Here is a 22,301-nt window from a genome sequence, read left to right as displayed (position 1 = left end):
CTTGACTACTTGACCGCTTTTTCTAAATACATACTGAGAACTTGCGGTTATGTTTACTGCTGCGGCAATCCTTAGCATAGTGACTGCTTTTACCGCGTCTTAGACATAGTCCATCCAATTCCAAGGCTTTAAAACTGATTGGATTCATGCCACGATATTTGATTTACCAACTTTTGATGATTTTTATGGTTGAACATTTTTGATGGATTTTTTTTTAATTTCCGCACATGTCGACTGAATTGTTTTAGACGTTTCTATGAGTCTGATTTTGATAATTCCAATGAGATGACTTTTAAAACGATGTCGCAAAATCAGAAATTTGTTTTTGTGACTGCAAACAGTTGTTCTTAAATATTGTTATTTTTACTGCCACGAATGAACTGGCTGCGCAAGAATATGTCCGCTACTGACTTTTTACATACACAGTTAAACTGACAATCAACTATGTCAGACCTTAAAACCGCGACATATTCTGCTATTGATTGGTCTTCCCCTTGATATTTTGAGAGAAACTAATGGTGGAACACCAACAAGTTTTGTTGTGGTGATAAGTGTTTCTGCAAAGTTACTACCAGTTCATCGTAACCAAAATCACTTACGCTTTTCGGCGTTATTAAGGCTGTGACAATATTTAAGTTTTTCGCACCTATAGTTGAGCAATAAGTTTGTGCAATACTCTCGGTTTGTATTAATGTTTTTCATACGGATTTAATTCTCGAAACGCAGTTTATAATTCCTGAATGATTCTTTAGCAAAATATCGAAATTTGGCACAAGGGTCGTGTTTGTGCCCAAATTTAATTGATTTGATGACCCTGTGTTATTGGTGGATGTGGCGTTGGTAGTTGACATTTTTTTTCCAAAATATTTCCATAAATTGTTTGAATTGCTCTTCATTCATTTTTAATTTTTATATTGGATAACTTAATAATGACATACTCTCGTCGCCAATTTCTTTGATAAGTTGATGCTCTTCTTTTACCTATCCTCTGATAGATTTAAAAACACGTGTTACTTACTTCAATTGGCTTATTAAAAAGAAATCGATTAATGAAAAATATGTAAGAAGAAGAATATGCTGAAAAAGGAAAGTAAATACAAGAAGATAAATATGTTAGGGTTGCCATATATTCATAATGATACAAATCCTACGATTCCACTAGATCATCGGTCCCAAGTGGAGGATCTGGTCAACGAGCGGATTTTCGAACTTGTGTGAAACTCTGTAGAGGGTCCACCCATACAAATGATGAGCCGCGTGTATAGAGGGGACATGTTTACGCTGCATTTTGCGCCGGTGGATTGGTGGTATTGATACCGTCAGAGGTATCCATGTTGGGATTCTTGGGCAAGCAAAACCAAGGTTTGGTCGCGGAGAAGTGCGAGTTCTTCCACAGGGAGGAGAAAGAGGAAGGAACTCTCCTTGTGGTTGGCATCGATCAAGTTGTTGTTGTTGTAGCAGTGTGTTTTACACCGAGACGGCAGCCCTTGCCGATGGAGGATTCCATCGGGTCAATCCGGTACGTACAACCGGCTGCCATGGGATTGTCGATCAAGTCTCCGTGACGAGTTTGGCTAAGACTAAAGGCATGACACACTACGGAAGCAAGACTAGGATAGGCAGAAATCCTAGTATTGAGACATGAGGCCGTGCAGTGGTAGGTGACTCAATACCTCCCAACGAACAGGGGGCTGACGACGAGACAATCACCGCCTCTCTCAATAATGGAAAGATTCGGAAGACTAGGATAGGTAAAGATCTTAATATTTAAACATTAGGCAGCGCAGCGATAGGAATCTTGATGCCGCCTAACGAACATGGAGCCGACGATGATACTATCACCTACTACCAAGAAGCCCACAACAACCAATCCCATGGCAGCCGGTTGTACGTACCGGATTGACCCGATGGAATCCTCCATCGGCAAGGGCTGCCGTCTCGGTGTAAAACACACTGCTACAACAACAACAACCAAGAAGCCCATTTACAAAGATTTGGAAGACTAAGATAGGTAAAGATCTTAGTATTGAAACATCAGGCAGTACAGGGAATGGAAACTCAATACAGCGAAAGAAGATGCCTTCTTGCCCAATAACCTGCGAATGTTTACATCCACTAAATCAGACAGGTTTTCAAAGAAATGAGAACCTAAAGTGGAACTCCTTCTGACTGCTAGTGCGGGACACACACAAAATATGTTCTATAGTCTCTTCTTCTTCGATGCCCTCACAGCTTCTACAAAAGTCGTCGCTGGCAACCTTCGGTCTGTCAGCATGTTCTCCGATTAGACAGTGACCTGTCATTCAAGTCTAGATGAGCCTACATTGTTTTGGAATGCTCACAACCTCTTCTTTGTGACCATCTTTCATCCGTTGACCTTCGGGCCTGGTTCTGAAAACTTAGCTTACATGTCGCTAGAGGCATACACACAGATTCCAGTATCCCTAGAATGTGTAGAGTAGTTCCTAGTCTCGATAGATCGTTTGCTTTACAGTTCCCTGGGATATCTCTGTGGTCCTGCACCCAGAACAGGTGAATTTTGAACTGTTCAGCCATCTCGTTGAGAGATGTGCGACAGTCGAGGGCGGTTTTTGTGTTCGGAAATACGTTCTCCAGGGATTTAATGGCTGCCTGAGAAGATATTTATGCCAATCGTCGTTATAACATTATATCCAAGTCATTCCACCACTTCCTTCTCCACTTGGTACACACTGCAGTGGTCGGTTAACCTTTTCGATATGACCAGATCTAGATCTTTAGAATACACCCCAAAGCCCACCTGGTCGTCTAGTTTGGAACCATCCGTATAGAAGTCGAGTAACTTCTATTACCAGGGATATGATAGTTCCAATCGGTTCTATCGGGATTAGTGGTACAGAACTTTCTATCAAAACGCGGCTCAGGTAGGGTGTAATCCTACTGCCTGGTTAGGAGCGGAGCACTACCTAAAACTCCTTCCGATCTATGGGTCACGGCACCCGGTTAAAAACGCAACTCCACGCTGAGCTTATTATTTGGATCCGGTTAAGTATTGAGCAGAATGTGGACTTTTGAAACGCCGTCCACTAGACCACAACATCATATAGCATTATAGGTCTGACAACTGCACGGTCTAAACCCACAACTTGCCAATGGCTCTATTGCAGGTAATAGGGCAAGAGTTGCCTTTTTTGCCCTGTCCAGCAAAACACCCAGGTATTTTGCGCTTTCTATAAATGGAAAATTCTCTGCTCCCATCGAGACAGGTTCCACTGTAGGCAACTTGTATCTCCTGCTGAAAAGAACTACGTCTGTCTTGCACGGATTTATACCGCATTTGCCACGTCATCAGCACATACGACCACTTTTACACCAGAGACAATAATTTATTGATAATGGCTATATTCCAAAATCGACGAGACAGAACACCTCGTTGAGGTGTTCCTCTGCTGAACCATCTTTTAAGATCCACAGATCCCAACCTTGCCATAATGCATATTATAGTAAGTTATTAATAAACTTTTTACGGTAGAGTTGATGCCTAGAAACTCCAACTCCGTTATGATTGATGTCGGTTTTACATTATTGAAAGCACCTTCAATGTCAAGAAATGCTACCATTGTATATTCTTTGACAGCGAGAGAACCCTCAATGTAGCCGACTGAATGTGAAGGGTTGTTTCAGTGAATTTCCTTTACTATATGCATGCTGCTGCCGCGATAGGCGATCTCCAGGGATCTTATCCCTAAGATATGTTTCTATCAACCTCAACCTTTCAAGAGTCTTCAGCATAAAGGATGACAGACTAATACGACGAAAATCTTTCGCTTTCATGTGGTAGGGTTTTCCTGCTTTCGGAAAAAAATGACATTCGTGTCGCTCCAGCTATATTTAACATTCTGATACAAGCAGAGTATATCTTCCTAAGCCAGGGAACCAGTCTATCAGATACAGCTTGTAATTCAACCGGTGATCAGCGTTACTGTTGTGCCACTTTAGTATCATATTTGACACTTTTTTTTTAACGATGCCACTTGTGTGCCACTTTTTTATTTTGAAACAAAATGCCATACTTTTAACATATTTGCGCCACTTTTCCATCTATTTGTGCCATTTGTTCAAAAATGCAACTATGTAGCGATTATCTTTGTTTTTCGTCCAACAAATTGCATATAAATGTAAAATTTTTGGAAAAATTTAAAATTTTTGAACTGAACGAAACACAAAACAAACTGGACAAAACAAACCAAAAAAAGATTGTTCATGTTTGTGAAATATATCACTTAAGTATTTAAATACTTAAATACTCGTCAAAACATTTATCGTAGATCGATTTTGCGAAGTTCTTTCGTCCGTCCAAATTTGAATTTGGCTTTTTAGTTACAAAAAGTCTCGACCGAAAATCTAGGATTGATGATTCGGATTGAGTGTACTTATCTTTTTTTTATACAACTTTTTATGCTATTTATAAAAGAACTGAATTGTTTGTTTTTGTTATACACTTTTTATTTTTGTTTTTTATGAAAAATATTGTGCCAAATTTTGGACCAATTTAAACCATTTTTTTATATTATTTATGCAATAAGCAGATGATTTATTGTATGCTTTTGTTTTTGTTACTCCTAGTTTTTGTTCGTTTTTTTTTTAATAAAATCGAAAAAAACACGCCACTTTTTACAAATGACACTTTTTGTGACACTACTTGAAAATTTGAAACGGTAACGCTGCCGGTGATAGATTATCAGGGCCTGGCGACTTAAAGGAGTCGAAACTTCTTATCGCTCAAAGTATTTTCGCCTCCGACAGAATTTCGCTAATAACCTCCGACGAATGCATACCAGTGACAATCTCTTCTGGCGCCACGTTGTCCGTTGGAGAATTTTTCGAGTAGTTCTACTGTCCATATATTCTCTGACTTTTGAATATATTCCACCGTAATCTTCCTTAGCCTAGAGGCCTTAGATTTATGCTCTACGAAGCCGCAGAATTCTACCCGGAATTTGTTCTGACCCTTTTTCAGCTCGCCCTTATATTTTCTTAGCTCAGTTTTTTAGATGTCTTTTGCTACTTTTGCTCTGTTGAAGAGTTTTCTGCAGTCCTGCCTTAGACAAACCAGATCTGGGGTCCACCATGGCGGTCGCTGTTTGTCCCTTAGGTCTTCGTGATATGCTTCACCGCAGTTTCCTCTTCCTTTTCTGGTCTAGAAGGGATAGACGTGCAGAATTTGTGCCAAAATTTATCCCAATCCGCCTTTCTTCTGTTTAGTCGAGGGATCACTTCTGCAGTATTTTCTCCAAGGCTTGAACTAATATAACGATGATCAGAGAAGCTGTGGTCATCCAACGCATATTCTTCTACTTATATCTTCCGAAACAAAGGTAATGTCTAATACCTCATGCCTGTTCCTAAAGGGTGATTTTTTTGAGGTTAGGATTTTCATGCATTAGTATTTGACAGATCACGTGGGATTTCAGACATGGTGTCAAAGAGAAAGATGCTCAGTATGCTTTGACATTTCATCATGAATAGACTTACTAACGAGCAACGCTTGCAAATCATTTTCAGTGAATGGGCCCTAGAAAAGTTGGCAGAAAATCCGCTTTTTTTCGACAAATTTTGTTCAGCGATGAAGCTCATTTCTGGTTGAATGGCTACGTAAATAAGCAAAATTGCCGCATTTGGAGTGAAGAGCAACCAGAAGCCGTTCAAGAACTGCCCATGCATCCCGAAAAATGCACTGTTTGGTGTGGTTTGTACGCTGGTGGAATCATTGGACCGTATTTTTTCAAAGATGCTGTTGGACGCAACGTTACGGTGAATGAACACATTTCGAACCGAACACTGATTTTGGTAATAAAATTCAATGATTTGCAAGCGTTGCTCGTTAGTAAGTCTATTCATGATGAAATGTCAAAGCATACTGAGCATCTTTCTCTTTGACACCATGTCTGAAATCCCACGTGATCTGTCAAATACTAATGCATGAAAATCCTAACCTCAAAAAAATCACCCTTTAGTAATAAAGATCGGTTTATCCCCTTTATTACAAATCGCCATATTGCAACTTATAATATATTCGATAGGCAGCTCACCCCTTTCTTTGACATCCGAACTTCCCCTACAATGAGGCGCTTGTTCCCTACAGAAGCGGCTTCAACCAGCGACTTAAGGTTTGAAGGCGGCATCTCTGAATCGTGTGCCATATATAGGGAAGACAGCCAGTAATGAAACTTGTTTATTTCAAGGCTGGCTACTATTTAATCTTCATTGCTTAGCGACGGAAGACGAAAAAACATTTAGACTACTCTTTGCATAAATACAGGTTCTGTGTCTCCCATTCCCCGTACCCTTGAGTAGTTAAAGTCCTGGAATTCTTAGTCGACGAACCATTCCTCCGCATACCCATGGTTTCCGGATGAGAACCACGTCAAATCCCCCTGCTATCAGGACGACCTTTAGTGCCGCCGAAGCGGCCTTACAATAGTGGAGATTTATCTGTAGAAACCGGACCATAGTCAGGATTCATAGCTTCCACCACTGTTGTGTTAGCCCCGTCTTCTGATTCCACCAGAAGTTCATCCTCAAAAGATTTGTTAGATCTTGTCATGATGAGCTTCCGTACACATCCACGGGCAGTTAAGAAAGCAGTGGAACCACTCCTCCTCTGGACACTTGCGAACACAAAAACCGCCCTCGACTGTCGCAGATCTCTCAAAGAGATGGCTGTAAAGTTCAAAATTCACCTGCTCTGGGTGCCGGGCCACAGAGATATCCCAGGGAACTGTAAAGCGAATAAGCTTGCGAGACTAGGAACTACCCTACACATTCCAGGGATACTGGAATCTGTGGGTATGCCTCTAGCGACATGTAAGCTAAGTTTTCAGGACCAGGCTCGAAGGACAACGAATGATAAATGGTCACAAAGAGGGGGCTGTGGGCATTCCAAAACTATGCGGCCTAATCTAGACTTGAAGATGTCCACTGTTTTGCTGTCATTGGCTAGAACAGACGTCTCAGTCATTGTGTCCGTCATGGCAGGTCACTGTCTAATGGGAAAACATGCTGACAGACTGAAGGTTGCCCAGCAACGAGGTTTGCAGAAGCTGTGAGGTTATCGAAGAGAAAGAGACTATAGAACACCTGTGTGTGTGTCCCGCACTAGCAAGTAGAAGGAGTTCCACTTTAGGTTCTCATTTCTTTGAGAACCTGTCTGATTTAGCGGATGTAAATATTCTGGGCTTTTTAAAGCGATATGGATGGTTCAACGGTGGGAATTAGAAGGCATCTTCCTTCTTCTGTTCCTATGGTATCACAATGGACGAAAACGTCTAAGTGAGTCTGATGGCTTAAACCTAACCTAACCTAATGTGGACATCATGATAAAAAGAGTAGGACATCCAGCGAACTGCTCAAATACAAACAGCATGGCTATGTCATGGAAAGGTCGGTTGCGACTGCCCTGCACGAGCTTGTGCATTAAATAGAAGAACCCTTCAATGCCAAAACGTACACACGGCGGCATGCATTAACATCGAGTGGGCTTTTAACAATGTGCGGACCGAAACACTGATCCAATCCTTAGACCAGTGCCGGGTGGACCCGGTCCTTAGAGACTGGATAAATCATATACTAAGGGACATAAATATAAGGGAGAAAGTGTCATAAGGCACGCCTCAGGGGTCATTTTATGGCCACTCCCATGGATGACTACCATAAATGACCTATTATGGATGCTGACTGAATAGGGATTTGAACCCGTCTGCTACGAAGACGATGTTATAATACTTCTAAGGGGTAAGGATCCGAACTAGCTATGCAGAAGGGCCGAAAGGGTCTTGCATAGTGCATATGACTGTGCGATAGTCCACTGGCTCTACAGGAGCGTGATTAGACCAATACTTGCTTACGCCTCAGTAGTTTGGTGGACTGCTATGGAGAAAGAGTGCAACATAAGGACCATACAACAAGTTCAGAGAACATGTTGCGTTGGCATAGGCGGAGCGATGAGGACCACGCCCACTAGGGCATTAGAGACTATTATTCTAGATATCCGGCCCATTGACATGCAGATTAAGTGAGAGGCAGCCACTGCGGCTTTGAGATTTAAGGCGAAGGGAGAATGGATTGTGGATGGGAGCAGCTCATAACATTGTGGTATAATCAAGGCGACGATAGACAACCTGGAAGGAAGGGAAGAGGTTTCCGATCGGATATCTGAGACGACACTTGAGGTCGGGTGCGAGCCACTACTGCCAGCGGCACAGTCTTGGATTGACGGAACCCTAGTATTGCCATTTGGAAGATCATGTTACACGGATGGATCAAAGCTAGAGGACAGATAGGGCCTGGGGTCTAAATTGAGAACCAAGGGACAGATATATTTTAGACATCGAGGACATCGAGTGTGAACATCTTTACGGTCAGTAAAATTGCAATAACAACCAGGACGGAAAGGTCACGAACAGTCTGTAAGTGTAAGTAGGAAATTAACGTCTTCTCTGAGGATGCCAAAATCCGCATCGTCTTAACGGAGTAAGGAGAATGAAAGGGCAGACGATTTGGCGGTGAATGGCAGAGGACTACCGTCAATAAACTTGACTAACCCGAAGCCTTTCGGGTCAACGCAGTCCAAGTTAAGGCGACAAATGCACATTCAACCCTATGGAACAGCGAAACGGTCGGTAGGACGGCGAAAATCCTTTTGGGGGATCCTGATCATGAGAAGACGAGGATATTACTGAAAGGAAGTAAGAAGGAGGTTAGTATAGCTTTTGGTGTCATAACGGGACACAGAACTACGAGCTCACTTATTCAAAATTGGTGCAGCAAGTAATAGCATGTGTAGGGCATGTGGGGAAGATGATGAGACGTTGGAGTATTTCCTATGTCATTGAGCGGCTTTCGCGGCTAACAGGCACCGGTAATTGGGTGGGAAACGATACCAGACATGAACCAACTTAGGGGAGTGGCATGGAAAAAATAACGGAGTTTTTAAGTATCACGCAAGATTAACTAAGATTTTCTTTTTCAGGGTTACTTTTTTTTATTCAGAGAGCACAACAAGCGGATTACTGACTTAGGTGTATGTCCATAGTGGCATAGGCGGATTAATATCCGCACCCTCTTTTTAACCTAACCTAATTATTCTTATAATAAAATAAAATGGGAAAATACTTATGGTAACGAACACTTTGATGCTTGGCTTGATATTTTATTAAAAAATGACCTGAGCTAAAACAACCAGAAAAGTATAAAATAGAAAAGGTCAGCTATATACAACAAAACATATAATTAAAAAAATTTTAAAAATAAACAACATTTTAGAGACAAAGCAATAACAAATAAATCTTAACAATAGTGCATCATAACATTTATGTTATGAAAAGTGCTATTTCCACAACATCTCAACTAGTGTGAACGGATGCTAGTCTTTAAATATAACATACTAGCCGAACCGGACCCTCTCCGCTGCGCCTTCTTTAACTCTCTAATATCTTTATAGGGTTTTTCGCCCTGAATGCGGATATCGAATTCGTGCCATTGTAGCCTATAAAGCTAAACGTGTTCTAATCCTGGCGAGAACATCGGACAAAGCGGTGATTATTTCCTCGGCTATAAAAAAAGGTCCCTTATCATTGAGTTTAAACTTGAATCGGAAAGCACTCATTGATGTGTGGAATTTGCCCCTTCTCGGTTCTCATTGGGGGAGGGATAGCACCTCAGACATTTCGACTCAAACATGGATATTAAATTCGTGCTGCTCTTCCAAATCCCTTTAATTTAAGGCCCATATTGCCATGACCAGTAAATATGAACCGTTTGGAGGGTGTGTTGGGGCTGGGCGGCCATCGGTACTTTGTACGGGTACGCTGGGTACTTGGACCCAAATTTTCATTTGATACCCTTATTGTGCCCATCGGACCAGTTTGGGATATGAGTGGCGTTTTTGGGTTAATTATTGGGTTGCCCAAAAAGTAATTGCGGATTTTTTAAAAGAAAGAAAAACTTAGAATGAACTTTAATCAAATATAATTTTTTGCACTTTTTTTCTAAAGCAAGCTAAAAGTAACAGCTGATAACTGGGAGAAGAAAGACTGCAATTACAGAGTCACAAGCTGTGAGAAAATTTGTCAACGCCGACTATATAAAAAATCCGCAATTACTTTTTGGGCAACCCAATATGTAGCCTATGTTTCCTTCCAGACCAAACAACACAATTTGTGAAAATTTCACGGTAATCGATTCAGCCGTTTTTGAGTCTATACGGAACAAATAAACAAACACAAATTGAATTTTATATATAAGATATGCCGCGAGCAAGCATTGTGTAACACATACACATATACACTATTTTCTTAAGTGATACCTTCTCAATTTTTCGCATGTATCATATACTACCACAGAGTTGCAATCTGGCGATTTGTAATAAAGGGAATAAACCGACCTTTATTAGCAGAAACAGGCAGAAGCTACTTGATGTTACCTTTGTATGGGATGTATTGGATGAACACAGCTTCTCTGATTATCGTTATATCAGTTTCAGCCTTGGCGAAAATGCTGCCGAAGTGGTCCCTCGGCTAAACAGAAGGAAGGCGGATTGGGATTCCTGAAAAGGAAGTGAAAACTGCGGAGGACATAAACATAATGGTCAAGCCGATCACAAATCTCCAAAGCGGATCCCGTCTCCTTTATAATCAGTACAGGGACTCATTATCCCCTTCTTGAGCTCATTTAAGTATTGAGGAGTTACGCTGAACGGGCCACTTAGGTTAGGTTTAGGTGGCAGTCTGCCAACAGACTCACTCAGACGTTTTCGTCTACTGTAGTACCATAGAAACTGGAGAAGGAGAATCCTTTTAATTTCTACCGTTGAATTATCCCGAATGCCTTTAAAAGCCCAACGTCCGCTCTAGAATTCCCTGGGAGATCTCTGTGGCCCGGCATCTAGCACAGGTGGTCGGGAAACCTTTTCGATATGACCAGTCCTAGTTCTTCGGAGTACACCCCAAAGCCCACCTGCTCGTCTAGTCCAGAAGCACTAGGTTGAAAAGAGGGTGCAGATATAAATCCGCCCCATGCCACTATGGACGCCCTAAAAACTAAAAAGTAACCTCGAAAAACAACATTTAGAGTTAAGTTGTTGTTGTAGCAGTGTGTTAACCTTAAGTTGGTTCTGCTATCGTGTCCTCACCTACGTACCGGTGTCTGTTAACCGCGAAAGCCGGTCAATGACGTAGGGAATGCTCCAATAGCCCTCTCACGTCTCTTCCAGAAGCAATAGGTGTAGCATTAAATTCAATGCATCCGATGGTGTCGTCCTCAGTGCGGCTGTGATGCACAATCAATTTTCTGTCCAGCAAAACACCCAGATATTTTGCTCTTTCTGTAAATGGAACATTCTCTTCACCCAAGGAGGCAGGTGCCAATGCTTGTATCTCCTGCTGAAAAGAACAACTTCCGTCTTAGACGGATTTATGTCAGGACCATTTCGGTAGCCCACTTCGCCGTCGTAGGTAGAGCTTCCTGAAGTATGTCTCTAAGAGTGCTGGGAAACTATCCCCTGAACGCAATTGCCACGTCATCAGCATACGTAACCACTTTTACACCTTTTTCTTCCAGAGACAATAATATACTGTTAATGGCTATATTCCAAAGTAGAGGAGACAGTACACCCAATTTTTTATATCCACAGATCCCAAGCCTGCCGTAATGCATTTTTTAGTAACTAAGTTATTAATAAATTTTCTTGCCGTAGCGTTGATGCCTAGAAACACCATCTATTTCATGATTGGCGTCGGTTTTACATTATTTAAAGCACATTTAATGCCAAGAAATGCCTCCATTGTATATTCCTTGCCGAGGCAGGTGATCTCCAGAGATCTTTGCCCTAAGATATGTTTCTATCAACCTTTCATAAATGTGATTCGTCTATGGAAATCGCTGCCCCCATCGACCCGAACTATTGGGATCGCAAAGTCTTTTAGGAAATCTTTATTGAAGTATTTTTAAGAAACTCCTTTTTTATGAATTTTCTCTCTAACTCAGTATATTTTATATACTCCACCATATACTAATTTCGCCATTCTGTTTGTAACTACTCGAAATATTCGTCTAAGACCATGTCTATCTGTCGAAAGCACGCTAACTTTCGAAGGAGTAAAACTTGCCGCTTCAAATTTTACACAAATACTTCTTGTTTGTGTAGGTAGGTTAGGATTGTAAATGGGCCATATCGGTCAATGTTTTGATAAAGCTGTCATATAAACCGATCCTGGATCTTGAGCCACTAGATTATCCGATTTGCCTGAAATTTATCATGACGTGTTTTGTTATGATTTCCAACAACTGTGCCAAATACGGTTCAAATTTGTCTATAACCTGATATAGCTGCCATATAAACCGATCTGGAATCTTGACTCCTTGAACCCCTAGAGGTCGCAATTATAACCGATTTATCTGAAATTTTGTACGACGGATCCTCTCATGACCATCAACATACGTGTTTAATATGGTCTGAATCGGTCTATAGCCTGATACAGCTCCCATATAAACCGATCTCTCTATTTTACTTATTGTGTCCCTGAAGGGCACAATTCCTATTCGAATTGGCTGATATTTTTTACAGGTCTCCAACATATAACTTAATTATGGTCCGAATTGTACCATAACTTGATATCGCTTTAATAGCAGAACAAGTCGTTTATTTTAACCTTTTTCTGCCTAAGAAAAAGAACTTGGCAAATGCGATCCATGGTGGAGGGTATATAAGATTCGGCCTGGCCGAACTTAGCACGCTTTTACTTGTTATATTTTCCACAGTCAATCCTTTTTCATGTTAAATACATAGAATTGTAACATAAATATTGATCTCGTTAATATATAACATAATTTAATTATAAGATCTTTGGGATTGGCCTTCGTGATACACCATTCCGTGCAGTATATACCCATAGTGACCCTTACATGGAGTACATGGGGATAGCAGTCATGTCCGGTACTGCCGAGATAGAGTTAAACAACAATTAATTAGTGGGCTACTATCTGGCCATATTCGTCTGGTTCTAGGAGACTTTAATTCGCATCACATTTCATGGCATCCTATAGCATAGCTTTGGCAGAGCAGATTGAAGGCTCCACGTTTTGCACGGTGAATGAGGATTTCCCCCTAGGATTACGAGGAGGTGTAGCAGCTCCCCAGACATTTTCATTGCATCGTTTCTTTGGGATCAGACCACCTTCTCATAATGCCATCCACCGACCACCCGACTTCATAACCTCCAAGCGCCGGACGTTTATCAATCAGAAGAAAGCCGATTGGATCGACTTCAGAGAATACATTAATCACCGCTTCAGTGAAGTGACACCCCCTCGGATGTGCTAGTTGTCGAGAGGAAATTCCGAGACATCATTAACGCAGCAGCCGTGTGGTTCTCGCAGACGAGACAGTGGTTCTTGCAGACGAGCGTGATGGGATTCGTTGTATGGACCCCACTAACCCCAGAATCAGCGCGCTGAATCTGGAAATAAACAGAGTAGTCAACATAAACATAAGCGGAATTTGTTGCTGGAACTCTTGGAGCAATGTAACTTAGGTACTGGTTTCGGCAAACTGTGGTTTACTCCGATAGACGTGGTGAGAGGACTGATACGAAGAGATGCACCAGGTTGTTCAACCGACAATTTATTGTGCATCCCGAGAGTGACAGGGCTAGGAGAAGAGCCATCTGTCGTATCTGTGGTCTCCGAGCCGATGGACAGCCATCACAATTTACAGTGGACGAAGTTACGAATGTCCTCCGTGGCGCCAAATCATGTAAGGCGTTAGGCTCCGATGGTGTTTCTGCACAGATGGTGTAGAAGTTGAGTACCTTACTACATTCCTCAACCTATCTTTGAACACTTCCGATGTCTGAAAATGGGCAGAGTGATCCCGCTACTGAAGCCTGGAAAGGACACGTGTTTGGGGACGTCGTACAGACCGATCTCCCTTCTCTCACCAGTAGCAAAGACGCTTGAGGTATTGCCTTGTTGGAGAGTTTCCATTCCCAGAGCATCATCATGGAGTTCGAAAACTGCATAGCAACTACTTTGCATGCCATCGCCGCACATATTTGCCGTGACTTCAATCAGCCCAGGCCATGTGGTGAAGACGGGCCTCGGGGCACTGGTCCTATCGAAGGCATTCGACACGGACAGCCGTACCAAACTATTTGAGGACATCGCCAACAAGTTCTTCCAGCCTGGTCTAAAATGTTGGGTCGCGAATTATCTCTGTGGTCGCCAGTCATTTGTGGATATTAGGGATAACAAATCAATGCCCCATATGCCACAGCATTTTACATAAAGTCAAAAGTAGAAACAAGGTCCTGAAGTCACTTGCCAGCGGCACTTGGGATGCAGACCAAGAAACCTTGTTGACCGCGTACAAAGCAATTAGCCGGTCTGTGGTAAGTTATGCAGAGCCAGTGTGGTCTCGTCAGCACTGTGACACATAATGGAATAATATTCAGATCTGTCAGAAAACCGCCCGCCGAACTGCGACGGGCTGTCTCCTCAGTTCTCATGTCATGTGGACCACCTCCATCAGGAGACAAAGATCCTGCCAGTGCGAAGACATAACTACATGCTGTCTAAACAATACCTTTTTGGCTGTTATCGCAGAGACTATCCAAATCATCCTCTTGTGGATAGATATCCACCGCCCAGAAGCTTTAAGGTAGATCTACATGATCTAGAGCGTGAGGTTCGTGGCTACCAGAGAGAACCTCTAGATCAAGCGGCATTTCAAGTGGGCCTTGACAACATTCATGCATACACGGTAACAGATGTTGTAAATAGCTACCGGGTGAGTGTGGTCCTTGGAGAAAGACCGCCTCCCATTGTACCTGAAGAAATTGACCCCCTCCGGCAAACCAGAGTAGTTCTGGCTTTATTTTGTTCCGGCAGATGCAGCCGCCTCTACTCCTACACAGAGCAAGGAATGATGCCGACGTGCAGGATGTATGTCCGATTGTGATCAGGGACCACACGACACACGTCACCTGTTTAACTGCCCAGCCAGACCCACTCGTCTCAAACCTAGATCCCTCTGGACGCACCGCATCTTAGTCGCAGAGTTCCTGGATCTGGATACTCAACAGAACCAAGCAGACGAAAGATAGAATGCAACAAATTGCTACAACAACAACCCGTCGTGGAATAGCTATGAACATCCCACAGGCTGGAACTTTGAGCTCCATAAGAAGCTTAGCTGAGAGTTACCGGATGCGCCCACAGGTTGCTGCGACTGCAGTCGCGGAAAATTAGCTGTATCGAGTGAAGCGTTTCAGTGAGGACCAAGTGGCACCAACTCTTGTTTTAATACAGAGACCACAAAGCGAAATATTGACGCCTTTACATAACCAATGGCCATAATGTTTCCGCGGTGATAGGTCGTATAGAACGAAACGAGCTTTCTTGCCTATTAGAGCTCGACGAGGATCGCCACTTCCACATGTAAATGTGACTACAACAACAACATAAAACCAACTAAATAGAACCGAGAACAGAACCTTGTTGAATTCATATTCGAAGCACGATGAGATACTGCATACTGAGAGCGATTGGATAAAAAGAAGACTGCGGTAAATGGCTACCGGGTGAATGTTGTCCTTGGACAACGACCGCCACCCATCGCACCTGAAGAAATCGACCTCCCCCGGCAAACCAGAGTAGTTCTGGCTCAATTACGTTCCGGCAGATGCAGCCGCCCCAACTCCTACAGAGCTAGGATTGATGCCGACGTGCAAGATGTATGTCCCGATTGTAACCAGGGATCGCACGATACACATTACCTGTTTAACTGCCCGGCCAGACCCACTCGACTCAGACCCAGTTCCCTGTAGGCGCACCCCATCTTAGTCGCAGAGTCTTGACACTCAACAGAATCCAGCAGACGAAAGATAGAACACAATAAACTGCTACAACAACAACAACATGAGCACCACACTGGCTGGAACCTTGAACTGCGATCTGTGTGATGTTCATTGTTATCACGAGAAGCTTAGCTGCTACCGGGCGCGTTCACATGTTGCGGATATTGGAATGCTCCATATGGAGTCGCTCCAATTGCGGTCACGGTATCGAGTGTAGTCTCAGTTAGAGGTTGGGCAACACTGGCACTTGCCTAAATACTGAATGCCTATAATGCTCGATATGACAAGGCGAGTTGTTGGCGCAATTAAATAAGCAACGATTTTTCGTATGGACCGGAACGAGCTTGGACACCTATCAGAGCTTGACGACAACCTACACAACCTACAATCAACTCCTCATTTCTAGGAAAAAGGGCAAATATTGCCGATTAATGCCAATATATTGATTTCTTTGATACTTAATATGCCAATATTTTTAAATTGCATGCCATTATTTCCCTGTTGGCCACAGTGGGTCATTTTGTCCGAAAAAAGAGCATCATCAGGAAAAATTACCAAATACTGGGGAAAAAATGCCAATATCTTGATTTCTTTGATGCTTAGGATGTCAAATGTTTTAAATTTGTCTAAGTCACAGCATTATAAGGAAAAATTGCTAAGCATTGATGAAAAAGGGCAATATCTTGATTTCTTGGATACATAGCAGGCTAATCTTTAGATGGAAGGCGGGCAAATTTACACACACTATTGCACATATTTGTATACACTAACAAGAGCATAAACCCATGGGCTTGGAAATATTATGCACACTACCACACGTGCCAATACTGCTTTAGATACATTAAAGTCATAGCCTAATCAATGTCTCCTGTAACCATTTTCAGACCACTATTTTCATGTTGGCCACAGCGAGCCATTTTGTTCGCAAAAAAGGGCTTCAAATTGGGCAAATATTAACGATAAATTGCAATATCTTGGTTTCTTTAATACTTATGATGCCAAAGTTTTTAATTTGCCAAACGCATGTTCTACTCTATGTCTTCGGTAAACGCGTTCAGAACACTTTTCCGGTTTCCAATTCGATTCATCCACATTCATCCGTATTACGATTTAATAATATTTGTATTGTAGTTTCATATTTGTATTAGAATTTCATTTTTATCACATTTGTATAAGAATTTATATTAGAAACACAAGTTAATTTAAAATCTGGATAAATCTTATTCGCCATTTTTGAAAATATTCTTTTTTTTTCAGTTCAGCTCATTATTGCAACTCCAGGACGAATTCTCGACTTAATGGATAAGCGGGTAGCTGATATGTCTCACTGCAAGATTCTAGTGTTAGATGAAGCCGACAAATTGTTGTCGCTTGACTTTCAAGGCATGCTGGACCATGTTATTTTGAAATTACCAAAGGACCCGCAAATCCTCTTGTTTTCGGCGACTTTCCCATTAACTGTTAAAAATTTTATGGAGAAGCATTTACGGGAGCCTTACGAAATTAATTTAATGGAAGAATTAACATTAAAAGGAGTTACTCAATACTATGCATTCGTCCAAGAACGTCAGAAAGTACATTGTCTAAACACATTGTTCTCGAAACTTCAAATAAATCAATCCATCATATTTTGCAATTCTACACAGCGCGTAGAACTTCTAGCAAAAAAAATTACTGAACTTGGATATTGTTGTTACTACATACATGCAAAAATGGCACAAGCACATCGAAATCGAGTTTTTCACGACTTCCGCCAAGGTTTGTGCCGAAATCTTGTATGTTCGGATTTATTTACTCGTGGAATAGATGTTCAAGCCGTGAATGTTGTTATTAATTTCGACTTTCCAAGAATGGCGGAGACATATTTGCATCGGATTGGTCGCTCTGGGCGATTTGGGCACTTAGGTATGTCTACAAATAATGTTGAAAAGTTTATTTTAAAGTTAACCATAAATATTTGTATATCCAGGTATTGCTATTAACTTAATAACCTATGAGGACAGGTTTGACCTACATCGGATCGAAAAAGAACTCGGAACGGAAATCAAACCGATTCCGAAAGTTATTGACCCTGCTTTGTATGTGGCGAATGTTGCCGTAAATTCTGGAGAAACTAGTAATAACGATCTTAATAACTCGTGCATCGAGGAAGGAAATGTTAGCAAGTAATATGCTATTAACAAACAAAATTATACTATTAAAAAATTCTAAACAGAAACACGATTGAATTATTGGATTTTCATTTTTTGTAAGATTCCTTTATTATATTTTTTAATAAACAAGTTCTGTACAGTTTTTAGATCTGTATTTAATTTTGTTAAAAAGACATTCGTACAGCTATGGAATTTATAAACATAAATTGTTTTAATATTTTAATAAATACGTTGCAGAAGAATTTTAGGTGAACAACGTGCACTGGAACGTGTGAACATCAAATTGCGATAGAATTTATGGGTGGCAACGCAACTATAGTGGCGTTGCCAGAAAATAAAATCGTGAATAAAAAAAGTAAAAACTAGCTGAAAATTTTTGTTAGTTTCATTCGATATAAGAGTTTTGAACGACTAAATAAATTGTAAAAAAGTATGCAATTCAATGCAGAAATGCTTATTTCTATTTAAAATTTGCCCGTTGGGAACTTAATTGAAGGTGGGTTGCAATCCATAATCGACCTATAAGTGCACAAGTGTGAGTTTAGTATCACACAGTGTGAGTTTACCGATTGTGAAAAGCTATGCAAGCTAACGGGTGCCTCCACAGGTTGCGGATAGTAGAATGTTTCATACGGAGTAGCTTCAACGGCAGTCACGGATCAAGCAATCAGCGGTATCAAGCAGAGAGTCTCAGTGAGAGGCCGGGCGGCACCGGCTTCTGCATACTTACAGAGTGCTTATGATGTTCGATATGACAAGGCGAGTTATTGGCGCCTTTAAATAACCAATTGGCCACCATATTCCCAAGGCGATCGGTTCTTCGGAACGGAACGAGTTTACTCCTATCGGATCTTTACGAGGATCGCCACCTCCACATGCAAATGTGGCAATAAAAAGTACAGGGTATCACACCTTTTATCTGTTTGACATTCTGGAGTCTACCCAAATAAAAAAGTTGATATGGTGAGATCCATTTATATCTGGCTCCAGATAATATTGGCTCCGAAAAAAGTTTATAAGTAATTGGATAGATATCATTAGATCTAATTTGATACAATTTTTCTCAAATTTAGACCAGATACAATCTGATCCACTTTGATATAATTATATAAGACATAATATTCACCCTTAAGCAGGTTGTGGAATGCTCTATAAGGAGTAGCTGCCACGGCTGTGGCGGACAAAACCATGGCAGCCGGTTGTACGCACCGGGTTGACCCGATGGGACGCTTCATCGCCAAGGGCTGCCGCCTCAGTGTACGTGTTCGTCTTTTTTCGTAATGGGAGAGGCACATCCCGGAGTGCCTTTTCCGCACGCTTCTGGTCCGTGCCGGCATTGAAAAGAACCCCTCCATCATCGGTAGGTGAGGTGTAACCGGTGCATGGAGTGGGTACATTTCCGATCTTGCTCTGGCCTCACTTCACTACGGGAGTATATTCATAATGTATAGTTTGGAAGGTGCTGTTCGAACATAGCCAGCAGCGGGTCACAAGCGTCGTCGTCGTCACCTTCTGCGTCCTCGTCCTCGGACTATGTGACCCCCCGACTTCTTTCGTGCGGAAATATACGCAACAGCAGCATCCCAGCCCCAATATTGCCAGGCCAGTGCCGGGAAGTGTATCATTTTTGAAACTAAACTGCAACGATCTCCGCGCAAGATTGATGAGATTGCGGAAGAGCATATTGGTCGCGGCGATCCAGGAGACAAAGCTGATCAACTGCAGCTTGCACAGTTGTCAAGGATACAATGTGCTACGTAAGGATCGCTCAAGGAATGGAGGTGGGTAATTGGCCTTCGTGATACATCATTCCATGCAATATAGACCCATCTTACCTGCGCCTGGCGCTAGTGACCCCTACATGGCGTGCATGGGGATAGCTGTCAGGTCCGGTACTGCCGAGATAGAGCTATACAACGTGTACATACCTCCGGTTTGTAGCTGTGTCCCGATTAACGGCCAAGCTTACAACCCCAACATAAATGGGTTATTATTTGCCATAATCGTATGGTTCTAGGGGACTTTAATGCAAATCACACTTCATGGCAATCTCCCCTAGGTAACGACCAGCATGGCAAGAAGGAAGAGCAGATTGATTGCACATTCTCGTAATCCATTAGGATTACGAGGAGGTGCAGCAGCTCGCCAGATATTTCCATTGCATCCCTTGACCTCCTGAGTGTCGTATCCTGGCAAGCCGTCATCTCTTTGGGGTCAGACTACCTCCCCATAATTGTTACCATCGACCGACCACACGACTTCATAACCTTTGAGCGGCGGATGTTTATCAATCAGAAGAAGGCCGATTGGGCTGGCTTCAAAAAGTGTACCAATCGCAGCTTCAGTGAACTGACACCCCCTCGGTTGTGCTAGTTGCCGAGAGGAAATTCCGAGACATCATTAACGCAGCAGCCTCTCGCGTTATACCATCCTGTCGAATACCCCAGGTGCGGTCCAATTTCCCGGCGCAGGCAGTGGTACTCACAGACGAGCGTGATGGTATTCGTTGTATGGATCCCACAAACCCCACAATCAGCAAGCTGAATCTGGAAATAAACAGGGTAGTCAACGAATATAAGCGGAATTTGTGGCTGGAACACTTGAAGCAATGTAACTTAGGCACCGGTTTAGGCAAGCTGTGGTCTACTGTTAAGTGACTCTCGAACCCCGGTAGACGGGATGACAGGACCTCAGTCACTTTTGGCGAAGTAACCGTGACTGATCCGAAGAAATGCGCCAGGTTGTTCAACCGTCAATTTATTGCGCATCCCGAGAGTGACAGGGCAAGGAGGAGATCCATTCGCCGTATTTATGGTCTCTGAGCCGATGGACAGCCATCACAATTTACCGTGGGCGAAGTTACGAATGTCATCCGTGGCGCCAAATCATCTAAGGCGTTGGGCCCCGACGGAATCTCTACATTGATGTTGAAGAATCTGCATTCACCTGGCTTTGCATGCCTTACTACTGTCCTCAACTTGTCTTTGTACACTCTTATAGTTCCCGATGTCTGGAAAATGGGCAGAGTGATCTAGCTACTGAAGCCTGGAAAGGACCCGTGTTTGGGGGAGTCGTACAGACCGATCTCCCTTCTCTCACTAGTAGCAAAGACGCATGAGGCATTACTCCCGAGCCTCGTAAGAGAATTTCCATTCGCCGAGCATCAACATGGATTTCGAAGACTGCATAGCACAACAACAACTTTGCATGCCATCACCGCACACAGTTGCCGTGACTTCAATCAGCCCAGGCCATGTAATAGGACGGTCCTCGTGGCACAGGACCTATCGAAGGCATTCGACACGGTCAACCATGCCAAACTATTTGAGGACATCGGCAACACGTTCCTTCAGCCAGGCCTAAAACGCTGGAACGCGAATTATGTTGTGTGGTTGCCAGTGATTTGTGGAATTTAGGTATAAGGTCGAAGCTCCGTAGAGTGAAACAGGGAGTTCCCCAAGGTGGGGTGATATCTCCGGCACTGCTTAACCTCTACCTATCCTCCAATTCACCCCCTCCCTCCGGCATAGAGATCGTATCATATGCGGACGACCCGCACCCATTGTTGACATTTGCTGCTAGGAAAAACCCTGCACTAGAAATTACGATTTTTTCAAAAACAAAGTATTTTGTTCTCTCCAGCTGGCAAATAGTGTGCGCGAAAACACTCAAACATCGAGAAAATCGAGAAAACAAAGTTAAAAGAAAAACATTCAAAACACATCAAATGTTTAGTTTAGTTTAGATTTTAATATTCTTGAAGTGAAAAGTGAAAGTGAAAAAGACGAATAATCCATGAACATTTGTAAAGAATTCGTCATTAGCTGTGCCAAATATGTCAAAGTCAACGTAGTTACCAAGAAAACACTGGGCTTAAATTAGTGAAGACAAAATATACCTATACCGTCGGCCCTAGATATTAAAAATATTATAAATTGTTTTAAATTCGAAGACGTATGTCTGTCGGTTGCAAGCGCTCTACAATCTTTAAATATGAAGCTATCGAGCAGAAAGTTGTGTCGAATACTTTGGACTATTTAAACAGCTCATATGAATGCAAAGACGTTGAGTTTGTAATTTAGCAATTAAAAATGAGACTTTAATTAATATAAACGAAAAATACTGATTCGTTGTTTAATACGATGTTAAGACGGCGTTGTTAGTAGTAGTATTAGTTAATGCATTATTAGTCTTCTTCTTCAATTTTACATTACATTATAAATGCTTAGCGAACTGTTAACAATTTAAACTATAA

At 42.2% G+C, this 22,301-nt stretch overlaps 1 protein-coding gene across 1 annotated transcript in view; it reads left to right on the top strand.

The window, feature by feature from the left end:
• The window catches only part of LOC106094071 (ATP-dependent RNA helicase me31b), an 89,110-nt gene extending 70,918 nt beyond the window's left edge, over positions 1–18,192 (top strand). The window contains exons 5-6 of the mRNA XM_059365042.1: positions 17,151–17,798; positions 17,863–18,192. Of these exons, the coding sequence (XP_059221025.1) occupies positions 17,151–17,798; positions 17,863–18,062 (848 nt within the window). The 3' untranslated portion in view covers positions 18,063–18,192. The remainder of the gene's footprint in view (positions 1–17,150; positions 17,799–17,862) is intronic.
• The last annotated feature ends 4,109 nt before the right edge of the window (positions 18,193–22,301 follow it).

This window comes from Stomoxys calcitrans, chromosome 3, assembly GCF_963082655.1.
Source record: "Stomoxys calcitrans chromosome 3, idStoCalc2.1, whole genome shotgun sequence".
NCBI classification, from domain to species: Eukaryota; Metazoa; Arthropoda; class Insecta; order Diptera; family Muscidae; genus Stomoxys; species Stomoxys calcitrans.
This window is presented reverse-complemented; position numbering and strand designations above follow the sequence as displayed.